This window comes from Candoia aspera, chromosome 4 (assembly GCF_035149785.1).
Source record: "Candoia aspera isolate rCanAsp1 chromosome 4, rCanAsp1.hap2, whole genome shotgun sequence".
NCBI lineage: Eukaryota > Metazoa > Chordata > Lepidosauria > Squamata > Boidae > Candoia > Candoia aspera.
Window position 1 is genome coordinate 6,012,120 of NC_086156.1, and position 13,337 is coordinate 6,025,456.

General features: G+C 38.5%; 1 protein-coding gene across 1 annotated transcript in view; it reads left to right on the forward strand.

The window, feature by feature from the left end:
- Positions 1-13,337, forward strand: part of LOC134496139 (sodium channel protein type 5 subunit alpha-like) — a 90,573-nt gene that overhangs the window by 52,640 nt on the left and 24,596 nt on the right. The window contains exon 7 of the mRNA XM_063301895.1: positions 8,593-8,656. Within this exon, the coding sequence (XP_063157965.1) occupies positions 8,593-8,656 (64 nt within the window). The remainder of the gene's footprint in view (positions 1-8,592; positions 8,657-13,337) is intronic.

Consider the following 13,337-nt stretch of genomic DNA (forward strand, 5'->3'; position numbering starts at 1 on the left):
GCTGAGATGAATGACTTAACATTGTTTGAGAGTTATTGATCACTCTACATAATAAGATTGGCATTTCAATGGTTGGAAGATTGATGTGGCAAATGCAGATAAAGTGAGGATTAGGATGCTGAATTCAATCAAAGTGGGACTAGATTAAGTAAAAGCCTGTCATTGTTCATTAGGAAGCAGCATTTCAACTGGAATCTCAATAGTTGCATTTGCTCAAGGAATTACAAGTTTTAGGGCTTGGTCCAGGCAGAAAAATTCTCCTGCATTTTCCCCGCCAAGTCTTATTCAAAGTGGTGATAGAGAATGTTTTGGAAAGGAGAAGACTGTTGATGAAAATCCCCTGAGTGGTGTATCACATTCTTGCACTTAAGGTATGAAGAAGACTGTCCTTAAAGCAGTCCATAAGAGGCTATGATCTGCCACTGTGCAGTCATCATCTTGGCAGTGGGCTTCATCTCCCTGGCTGGCTTTTCATACTTCCATTAAATCCCAAGGGGAACTGTCTTAAGGAAGGGTTTTTCAGTATCTGTGGACCTCTGTGGTACTGGTATCATTATTAAGGGAATAATATGACAAATGGTTAGAAAATTTCTTCTTCTGTTGGAAAAAAACCGGAGACTTTATTTATTTATTTATTTATTTATTTATTTATTATTAAGGGGATAATATGACAAATGGTTAGAAAATTTCTTCTTCTGTTGGAAAAAAACCGGAGACTTTCTTTATTTATTTATTTATTTATTTATTTATTATCACCGCCCATCTCCCCCAAAGGAGGGACTCTGGGCGGTTTACAATAAAACAAAGTTAAAATTCAATACAATTATAAAAACAATAAATATAAATATAAATAAACAATAAACAATAAACAATAAAAATATAACTATCTACTTTTCAGCTCTCCTTCGAGAGATTAAGACAGGTGGGCAAGCCATTGAGGTGTTTGATGCTCGGGGGAAGGGCTTGGAGGAAGGAGCTACTGTTTCACCCTCCCCATGTTATTAAATTAGAATGAGAGTCAAATACAAAAAGCTGAAAAGCCTTTAAAAATTGGAAGATTTGGGATTTGAACATGATAATTCAGCCTGGAACTTTTAATGGTATACATTTTCTTTTAAATCTATTTTAGCATGTTAGAAAGAACTATCAAAATAATTCATGAATGGTATTGCCTCCTGCCCTTTAAATTCTATTATATTAATCTTTCTAGATTGGATTGGAACAGTTGCAAACCAATTGGTACTGTGCTTTTTATGGTCTCTGGTGGGAGTGCCTATTTCTTTCCTGATTTTGGCTGAAAGCTTTTGAGGAAATTGGAAAAAATTACATAACAGTCTTTAATAATTAATGCTAGCATGGGTATATTGTCCTCCCCCCGCCCCAGGATTTATAAAATAATGCAAGATAATAAATGTTGTTATTGCTTGATTTACCAGAACCAAACACTGGAAAATAAAGAACATGTTCCTAAACTTGGGCAAGGTGATCTAGATCTGATTCATGCTATAGAGGTGACTTGATTCTGTTTGTCAAAGCAAAGAGGTGTACCTACACCACATATCTTTGGGCTTTGATAAGGGCATCCTGGTGAAGGTAGAGAGCTATGTTCTCTAGACTGGGCTGTGCCAAAATAAACAAATAAATAATTTAAAATTAGTATGGCCAAAGCCAAAGCATGGGTGAACTGTGCTTGAGAAAGCAAAGAACTTGGTTCTTGCAGCACTTGCCAAAGCTCCTGGAGAGAGTGGAAAAAAAGGTGAGAGGTAGCAGAGGTGAAATGTCTTCCCTTCCCTTCACCTGTTTAAGACACACTGCTCACCTCCTCCAGATCGCTGGCTGAAACATTTGACCAGTGCTTCAAGGATATGCTACTTGCCTGTTTATTGACAGCCTGTAACAATGTTTGGAGAACCATGCCAGAGAACCCACATCCAGTGCAGTGCTTGTTGAATATTTTACAAAGGAGAGGAAAGGAAGCAACATGGTGGCTTGCTTAGCTTTTAGAAATATGCTTCAAAAGAATGCTTTATTTATTTATTTATTCATTTGTGTATTTATTTATTCGATTTCTATAGCCGCCCTTCTCAGCAAGTGATTTACTGAAATTTGAAGCACCCCTTTGAAAATTTGCACAGTATTTAAATGGGTGGCCAATAGCAATGACTGAAAAATTAATACAGCAGCAAAAAGTTGTGAAGAATCCGATAGTTAACTATATTTAACTAAATTTAATAAATAAATAAAATAATAAAATAAATATTGTTTGATTCACATGTGAATCAATTTTTTTAGTTACTTCAGCAAAGTAACCCCTAATAGATTGTCTTCTATGAGATTAAATTACTAATCTGTTAGTAATTTTGAACAGGATAGAAATAATAGACACAGAAGTTTAAAATTTTGTTAAAATCAAAAAATTTACTTTGAGCAGTTTCATCCTATTCTGCTTTTCTTTTTTCCTTTCTTTTTTCTTCTTTTTGGGGGCTTTGTCTGGATATATTTATCTGATGTTGTAAAAGTTCATTATGGTACAAAGTTTTTGGAATTTTATTTCATTTTATTGTTTTTACGTTTGCTGATCACTGCATGTTTAAATAAAATTTAATTTTTAAGAAAATTAGATTCAGAATTAGGTCTAAAAAGGTTACTATTTTTTAAAATAGTTTTTATTAAAAGATTTTACATACATAATAAATATATTCAAAGAAAAAAACAGTGAACGTGAAAAGAAAAAAAGAAAGGAAAAGAAGAGACAAAGAAAAAAGGAGATAGAAAAAAGAAAACAAAAAGAACAGAACAGAAAACATGAAAAAATATTTATTTATTTAGTTATTTATCACATTTCTTCACTGCCCATCACGCCAAGCAACTCTGGGCAGTTTACAATTCAATTAAAATACCAAGTGCATCATAAAAATATAAATATAAAATATAAAATCCCAGATGAACAAACCATCTCAATAAATATATAAAGAAGGTTACTATATTTCAAGCCTGAAGCTGTATTTTCCAGAGTTCACCAAGTGCTCTTTTAAAAATAACTACTCTGTTCAATTTAATTGCACAACACATGGAAGAGAATGTTTTAGTGTCTGGCCTCATCTGTTGCACTAAGCTATAATAGCTCATCAGGGTTTGGCTTAGGAGTGTTCTGCAAACCCAGCCACTGTGGTGTATAAACTACAAGACTTAGAGGACTTGGAAAACTAGCAAATGGTGGCTTATTCGGGCAAAGCATGATTAAGAACATGTTTTAGAGTACTGTGTGAACCAGGTTCCTGAGTCCATATTTACACATGCACCTCTCTGCATGTGAGTGTATATGGTAAATCAAATCAAATGCAAGATAGTTGCCTCAGTTTTTTCATCTTGGGGTTCTCTTGATGTGTTGAGTGTACTCCCAGAATACCTCAGCAGCATGGCCAAGGCAGGAAACGGAGCATCCTTTTGTTTTGTCAAAACTGAGGCATCGAGCAGGGGAAGGCCTTGTTATAAGAACAATATTCAAGAACACCCAGCTGCCACTTGGCTAAAATATAGTGATGCCAAGGGATGGAGAAAGGCCTCATCAACATGGAATTATATGTCAGGAATATAGGAAGGTGGTAGATGAGAAGCTACAGTAACACCCAGAATGGGGAAAGTGAGGTGAGATAAGTAGCAGAGAGAGAGATGTGGTGGTAATCAGAGTACAAAATGCAAGGAGATACAAGTAGTTGTCTGAAAGAGAACACAGAGAGAGAAAAAACGCTGGAATATCCCCGTACTGTCCAAAACTATGCAAAACTGCCTGGAGTGTGTTTTTGAATAGGAAGGGCAATGACTTTCATAGCAGGAAGGTAATTCCTGCTAGAGGAAACGATGAAGGCAGTGAAAGGTTTATTTTGTTTAGGGGTGGAAGGGACGCCTAAGGTGTAAAAAGCAAGCCCAGAATCCTTGGTCAACAGGTATTCAGCATTGGCCTAAAGATTTTTGCGGAAGAAGAGTATGCCACCTACCAAGCAAACTGTTACGTTAGAAAGTTTATCCTGATATTATGCTTGCTGAGGAGTCTAAAGCTACCTTCCCCAATTTGGTCCTCAGCAGATATATTTGGCTACAGCTTCTGTTGCCTCTTTCAGCATGGTCAACAGCCATTCGTTTTGAGTGATGGAGGCTGAAGTTCACAGTCATTGGAGCAGAGAAATTTTTTTTTAGAGCATTATAAATGATCACATGAGGATTTTGATGATCATCTAACTATTGCAAACATAAGGATTCTAAGACATTGTACTAAAATCAAACAGTACACAACTTCAGTTCATCATGAAACTGATGAATTATGTACGTTTGTGGCAAATGTGTAATAATGGTTGCTGATCAGAAGAAAAATTCTCCCATATATGATTTTTTAATGTGTGTTTCTAGAAAAGAAGATAGTTTCTAGGAAAGAAGCTTAGGATTTGGCAGAGAAAAATGTCTTGATGGAGATACTAAGGGTACACTTAGTAATAAAGTTCCATTTAAGAGTTATGAGTCAGCCTAGATTTTTAAAGAGGTAAATAGCAATAAGCAAATGTACAGTGCAGTCTTCTCTTTTGAGAAAAATTAAGGAGCTCAATGACTGGTCAAGTCTGAAAAATGCATTCCCCCAGCTCCAGATTTTTTGGGGTAAAGGGGTAACACTTGCTCAATCCGTTAGTAAGACTGGGAATGTTTTGGGAATAATTTGGAAAATGTGTTTCAGACCTCACAGAAGTGCAGAGTCTGCTTTCATTATAAAACTGGTGGTTCTTCAGGCTTCTGTATGATCCTGAAAAAAAGATATGGCTGTTTAAGACATATATTTACTATATTCTTAAAGGAGTTGCAGCAACTTTTTTCTAGTTGTAAAGATTTGGTTAATATTTTAATAACAGCCTCTCTATCATATCTAGACTATTCTTACATGCTACTGATGGTACATGTCTCACAGATTAAGTGTTACCTACCTACATATCAATACTTTTTACATTGATACAGATATTGGGGGGGGGAGAATAGAGGGAATTATTGCTTTATTGGTTGCTTTGACATGGGCTGTATTATTAGTTGTTTTGTTGTTTTCCTCCAAAACATTCTGCTTCAAAAGGCATTTCAGATGTCATTGAGGCCATTTAATTTATTTTTTAAAACTCATTATTAGGTAAAAGGACACTTTAGGAAAGGGAACACCATCTCAGTGAGGTCTATCACATAGAAAAGTACTCTGTGTCACTTGTTAGAGACTCCCACAGTATTTGCATGCCTACAATTTGGCTGTGACACATTGCAAAAGGGAGGCGGGGAAGCAGGCTCTTAGGTAGAACAATCAAATACAGAGTGGAAAAATGTGGGCAACCATTAGATGGCAGCAAAGAAGTATAGAAAATTTTTGAGGCTGTTGTCTAGTGGTTGCCTGGATTGTTGCAATGCCAGATAATCACATTTTTTCCCCTGCTTTTAGAGAACTCTAGGAGTTGTGTTCTTCTAGACAAGTCTGTAAAGATAGTTAGGTGAAGATAACATAAAACAGTGCCCATCAGCTCTACTTTGCCTGAAGATCCCTGCCTTGGAAACTGCCAGCCACACTGTGTCTGTTGACATCTACTGCCTTGCTGTAAACCAAGATGTCAAACTTTAGCATCCTACTTATTCATGTGTTTAGTGGCATAAACTTCCATGCCTATTTTTTCAGTTGAACGAAGGGGTGATTAATCTTCATTTACCAGCAGAGATGGATTAAAAATAAAGCAGACCCTGCTCATGAATTTATAATCTCACTCTTCCTGACATGTCTCATGCCCCCACGATCCTTACAACAATTCTGCAAGGTTGGGCAGTATTATTATACTACTCATTTTACAGACCAATGGGATCAATTTAAGGATGAGGGCCAGGGGACCTAGAGAATTTGTACGTGTTACAGAAAAAGTAGATAAAAGTAGCTACATTTCTGGCATCTCCTCATCTCTGTTGTTCTCTGGCTTCCTTCTTCATTGCACTAGGCAGGTTATTTATTTATTTATAAAATGTATATAGCTAGCCAAGTTAAATGCATAACTCTGGGCAGCAAACAATCCAACAATATTTAAGAAAACAAACAACCAATCAATAATAATAATTTATTAATTTTATATGCTGCCTGACTCCTAGTAACTCTTACATAAGAATCCAAAAATAATTCAAGACAAGACAAAAACCTGAGGCACTACATAACAATTCCATGAAAACAAAGAATATTGTAACTAAGCTCCTTTGTAGTTTTGAAAAGCTGACTTTCAAACCCAGTTATTTGCCACCCCAGAGTTAGTACCTCTGCAAGAGACAAGGCTGACTTACCTGCCCAAGGGAGTGAATGTTTATTTATCTGTGGGAAGCCTATTCTGGATAATAGCCATGAAAAAGTTGGTGGTTTTCAGAAAATTTTTGAAATGTGGAAGGATGTCAAAGGATATCTTCCCAACTATCTTGCTAAAATAGCATGCCATGCTGGTAATATTTTTCAGTGTTCACAGGCTCTCATTTTTTCACACCTTGGTTTCAGTTCCTGTAGATTCAGTGCTTTTCTTTTGCCCTTTGGAATGGGATTTTAGGAATTACTTTAAAGGAGGGCAGTTAGCTTAGTCTGTAATTGCTGGTGCAGAATGCAAAATGGCTTTGTAGAATGGTTTCCATGTTCTAGCTTCATGCCTAGAAACTCAGACAGAATTTATGATGCCTTGTGAAAGTTTGACTTTGAAGCAGAGTATGCTATAGAATTCAATATAAGAACCAGACTTGGTTTAATCCTCTTTTGACTTTTGACAGCTGATTAAAACAAAATGTACAAGACTCCTGAGAAGACATGTTTTTTTTGGGGGGGGGGGTTGCTCAGGACTACGTTTTAGGGCATTTATGAAAAATCAAATCTATGCCTGTAAAGATCTAACACATAATAGCACACAGCTCACCATAGTCCACTCCCTGAGACTCTGCTTTACCACATGCAAAGAGCTGTTGCTTGGGGAGTGATTCAGAGAATCCAGGCCGGTCCCTGTGAGGACAGCCCAGCAGCTAACACCATTCTGCATCATGCACAGTCCTAAATCTGGCTTATGCATGGGGAGAATGAAGTGGTAGATTCTTGTAGTGGTGCTCCTAGACATCGATCTGCAGGTTCGATGCCATTTTTTTTTACAGTGTTTGTGAGCTCCTAAACAGGATCTCGGGCAGAAAAAGCACCTTTCTACTGTATTACCTTTCTATTTTCAGAGGAGAATATGACATAGCAGTCATAGTACAGAAAGTACTATGGAAACTGGAGGAAATGACACAACGGGAATTAAAGTGTGCACCATTTACAGCCATTCTCAGATGCTCTGGAAGTTCTTAAAAAGCGATTGCAAATTCTGTAATCCTGTCACAGATATTGCAGTTATGCCCTATAAGCATTTTCTTGTATTATTTAAAAATTAGCATTCCTTTTATAGCTGCATATTTCAGATCACCCCTTAATCAGCCTGTAAAGAGTGCCTCCAACACCCTTCTCTTTCTGTCACCTATAGTGATTTCCCCTTGAATTTCCTCCAGGCTTGCTGAGCGGGGGGAGCATGAAAGGATAGCTGGCATTGCTTTTTTATCTTTTATCTATCCTGTAGAGGCATGAGATGGCTTGTTGCACATTCCTTCCTGCCACAGTCATGCTGTTTTGCTTTATAAGCGCCTCGTCACATCCAGAGATAGCTAAGTTCTACTCAACACCATCACACCCAACATGAGGAAAGAAAAAATGGAAAGGGAGGATGCTTGAAAGAAAAGTGGCTATTTATTGATGGCAAAAACAATGCATCGTCTCTGGACATAATAAATGCTTTGGACATTCTTTAGTTATTCTAAGCAGAGATGGCTGAGTTTAGCAGAACTTCCTGCTGCATGCGGGGAAGAATCCACAATGCAAAGGCCTCCTGAACCTCTCCCTATAGTGGTCTGAACTCATATGATGGTGGTGGCAGCTAAGAGGAAAGGAAAGGCAGGTAGCATTAATCTCATCCTGCCTGATTCCAAGGTCAGGCCACAGAGTTCTCTCATGGGTTGGTAAGACTACAAGAATAGTCTGGGTGGATCAGGCCAAGGCCTCTTTTAGTCCAGCATTTTGTTTCCCTCTCACGTTCCCACAAATGCGTGGGAAGGTGAGAGGGAACTCTCATAATCCTCAGCCAGTATACCCAGACCTGTTTTTGCCTATTACTGTATGTATAAATGTTAAGGTACTTTATATATAAATACACTCCAAGTTGTCCTTCACTCCTGATGCTACAAGAATGCATCCCTGATGCATCTTAATAGTCTAGAACTTCCTGATGGTCTCCCATCTAAGTACTCAGATAATATCAACTAGATGCTGGGGTCCATTTTCTCAGATATGTAAAAAACAGGAACCTCTGGGGGAGGGCAGGATTCTAGCATAGATACATCTCTTAGTGTGCCACGGTATTGTACATGCAGACAATCTTGAACAATTCTCCATTTACACTAATAAAGGGGGCCAGATTTTTTCAGCTTGCACCTTTTGCTAATTAAAAACATTTATTGATTGCTGCACTTCTATTACAGACAACTACTTCATTAAAGAGGGCACAACGGATCCATTACTGTGTGGCAACAGCACGGATGCTGGGTGAGTATGACTTGATAATGTTTCAAGGAAGAATAATAACTAAACTGCTGCTCTTACAGCTACTCTGACAGTTCTTCATAGCTTTCCTAATGTTTGGCAGAAACCACAATTACATCATGTATGAATTATATAATTTGCATCATTTGGACAATGACATCATGATCTGTGTGATCTCACTTCCCCCCAGTCCTTTAAAGATGCCCCTGATAGCTTCTATGTTGGCACTGTTGCTTGGAATGAAGTTTTAGAAATAATAAAACAAACTCCCTGGGTATTTCATAACAAGTCTTTGAAACTCTGATTACATAGTTACTAGGTCATGCTTCTCCCCTCCTCTAGCTCCCAGAAATCCTAGGTTGGATCCAGACTAAACTAGCTGAATGGATCCTGAGTAAATTAGCTGAATTTAGTTGCACTGAAATCTAATTTAAATGTATTCATAATACATTGCATGAATTTCAGTATGACACAGCTTGATGTATGTTTACTTGAAAGTAAAATTCACTAAGTTCAATGGGACTTTCCACATTGATTTCTTTGGGAAAGTACAGCATACTTCTATGTATGTTTATTTGAAAGTACTGTAAAGATTCTAAGTTCAGCAGGACTAATTTGCTAATCATTGTATTTTTGACTGCTTAAACTCAGTGGAGCAGCTCATAATTGTTAGTTCAGCTCTAGATGGCAGTCATACTTCAGAGGGTCAACAATAATGCAAGAGGAAAAGATGGTGAATCTTCCAACCATGATAACACTACCTGCAGAAAAGATCAGGCTAAGTCACTGGTATTTTTTCAAAGTCTTATTCCTAGTTCTTTCCCCATGCATTATTTATTTAATTATTTATTTAACTTCTATAGCTGCCCACCTCAACCAAGTAACTCTGGGTGGCAAACAATTCTAAAACCATTAAACAATTACAAAATGATACAAAAATACATATGGTGGCCAAGAAAATTATCATAATAATTATCAGTATAGCTAGGAAACAGGGCCCTTAACACATTTGGGGCCCCAGGCCCAGGCACATAGCCAGGTCTTTAAAGCCTTATGAGAGGCCAGCAGGATTGGGATCATCCTAATCTCTGAAGGAAGAATGTTCCAAAGGGCAGTGACTACAGCAGAGAAGGCCCGTCTCCTGGTCCCTCCCAGCCGACATTCCGTGGCTGAAGGGACCCACAACACGCCCAACCTGCTGGACCAAATTGGATGGGTAGAAATTATGGGGAGAAGACGGTCCCTTAGTTAACCCGGTCCCAAGGCCACCCTCCTCCTCCTCCTCCTTGCTAATGTGCTTGACCTGGTGTTAGATTTTTAAAAAAAGCTAAAAAAGGAAAGAGAACATAAGGAAAAATTGAAATGAAGACATGAGAAATACAAGAATGAAAATGATAGATAATTAGTCCCTTCCAAGGAACAGAGCATATGTTTTTAAAGGCCTTTGAAAAATACTTCCATGACGTTTAACTAAGGAAATCTAAATGCCACAGTTGCATTGAAGGCTGACCTAAAGACATCTCCAGGTGTGTAGAAAGCTCCTCCACTGTGTAGTGTTTGAATTAAGGTGGTGCCGATGGGATGCTACAAGGTGCTTCAGAGCAGGTATGGGCGTGTTACTCAAGCATATATTTTTGTGCAGTTACTGTGTGAGCTCAGGAAGAGATGCAGCTTCTTTAAGGAAGTGCTAACTGGTATGATAACCACAACCATTTTGAAGCATCTTCACATCCCTATTGGGTACCAATAAAACACATTTCAAGTACACAGCTAACTGGCTCTGGCATTATCAGGGTCAAGGGGACAATGGAAAAATGTGCCCTCTGTTCTCATGGAAGCTGTGCTCTTCCTTCCCCCCACCTGCAATTTCCCCCCCACTCTCAATTTACCCACCTACAGCTCTTTCCCTCCCCAGTACCTTCTATCTCTGTTCTCCGCCTTACCAGATAGCAGAATTTGTGCCTTTTCTTTCTCTTTTAGCATTGTTTTCAAAAGAAATTGGATGTATTGCAGTCGAGGCTGGCATCTTTGTTTCTACAAGGAGCCTCTAGGAGAAGGAAGAAAAATTGAGGGGCGCTGAATTTGGAAGCCTCATATGTTGTAGGACCCTGACTTTAGACTTTCTCCTAGTATTCCAGTCCTACTGTACTTACACCAGAGCTGTTTTGGCACATACCAAGGAGAGAAATCAAGGCAGTCCAACAAGTGGAAGATGTACCAGAACACCTTCGACAACTGCATCCTAGTGATAGTTACTATAGAAACCTTAATTTCCTTTATCCTCTCTTGAACCCTAATTTTCATTTATAGATTTAGACCAAAGTAATTTTTATGCTGTATAGGAAGATGCATTTTTCTTCACTGGTTTCCAAGTGCATTGTTTTTCCTCATCTATAAATACAAGTAATTTAGAAAGAGAATGAGGCCTTAGAAAGTTCTCCCATGAATTTCAATGCTATTTTAAAGCTTCTTTGGAGAACTATTTCTGCTGTTGTTGCCAGGGCTTTTCTTTAGAAAATCCCTAAATGCATTAAAAAAAAAAATCAGACACCTGTTAGACACTATGCAAAAGTAGCAGTATATTTTCTAAAAAAAAAAAAGTTTTGCATGCAAATTATTTCCTATTTGCTGAAATTTTTTACCACATATGGTATGTGATATGGTATGTGATATAAAAGAGCAAGTTTCTTTTTCCCCCCAGTTGCAGCCATTCTTTTTCTAGGATTGTAGTGACTGAACTCAAGAGTGGGCTGGACGGCAGACCTTGGCAGTGTCAGGAGTCATGGGCAAAGCTAGTAACAAACATTTGGTATTTGTTTTTCTGACTGGTGGTAGAACCAGAATGGGTTTAGACTGGAAGAGAAGGATTGATCTGGTTACACAGTTTTTCCTGCTGGACCATTATCTATTCGGACCTGGCCATGGATGGTAGAGAAAATGTAGGCAGAGGTTAATTTTTTTGTTTGCTTTTACAATGTGAAAATTCTGAGTAATCTGCTGAAACACATGGAGGAGAACTTGCTGACCTCAAAGGTGGTGATAGTTTTAAAAGGAACCGGACAGATTCACGGAGAATCAATCTATTAATTACTTCCAGTCTTGACTGGTGTTTACTGGCCCTTAAATCACAAGCAGCATTTATTGAATACATTGAATACCTGCTACTAGAGTAACAGTGGAAGAGGACAGTCACCCTCCCACCCACACTTATGTGACACAGAATGCTGGACTAGATGAGTCCTTGGCCTGATCCAGTGATTGGTAGCTCCAGGAAGAAATGATAATTCCCAATTTTCCATTTATTTATTTATTTATTTATTTTATTTATTTATTATTCACATTTCTATTACTGCCCATCTCCCCACAAAAGGACATTGACATCTGTTTGACCATCAGGTATAATGCTGGCCTAACTAGGCTTTCAGTCTGAGACATAGAGGCCTTCTGATGCCTCAATGTACTGTAGTAGCAACCAAGATCAGGAAGCTCAGCAGCAAGGATAGGGGTCTGGAGCAAGGTGGCAGAGTTTTTCAAAGACAGCAGAACTTTAAACATATGCCCCCCCACCCCCCGGTGAAATGAACCACAAAGATTCAGGACCATGCTTTGAGAAGGCTTTTTGGCCATAGTACAACTAAGGTTGTATACCCTGGTCCTTTTGGCTGAAGTTAATTAGTTAGCATTTTAAGTCACAACTCCATCAGGCAAGGTCTCTGCTGGAAAATACAATCCAAATTCCCAAAGTGACAAAGTTCTCACCAGTCACCAAGCAAATTGCAAGTAGCACAAACAAAGGTCAGGAAAGGATTGAGGTTTCTGAGGAGGTTGTGCAGCTAGGGACTAGACATGGAGTAGTCAGACTGTAACAGGGTGTTGTTGCAACCCAATATCAGGGAAATACAGGAAACTGTACATGGTCAGCACAATCAGTTCTAGGGCCCAACATCAAGGCTATGTCGAATAGTTCTGCCTATTCCTTGCACTTCTTGATGTAGTTACGTATTCTCTGCCTTCCTGTGTCAGGCTTTTCACATGGAAGTGGCATTCCTGCAGATAGGATTCTGACTGACGGGTTGAGTCAGGCTAGAGTCAAGATCCCAAGATCATTAAGTTGCATGGCTTTATAGCTGCTGAATGAAACCACGTTGATTCTTGGGGCAAATTCAGTTTTTACACTCAATCCTCTGGAAGAGTTATCAGGCTCTTAACATTCTGAGTGACTTCTCCAGTACTATCTATACTAGATGGATGGATCCCTAAGCACCATTTAAATTTCCCACCATGCCTCTGAGTGATGCTACATCAGAAGCATTGTGGGAAAATAAAATAGCAGCTCAAAGATGCAGATACTGGAGGGGGGGAAAGGGAGGGGGAAAGGGATATAGAAGGGAGTCTCCAAAATTCTCTGAGCCCACAAACATTTTACGAACACAAGTTAAACCCAAAATGCAGCCCAATATTTATCATACTTCAGTGTGTTATGACTAGCATTAAAGCCCTGAAATTGTCTGCTGGTTCCTCTTGTTTGAGATTAAACCTACCAAAATGCTTACAACGTCTGCCCCATTTTCTTCTGGTCTTTCACTGTCCTTCCCTTTCTTAGCCCATCATATATGTTTATCTCACTTGCTAGTAGAGCAGAATGTATGTAGGAAGACGGCTGTCACAATGTATGTATTTTGCA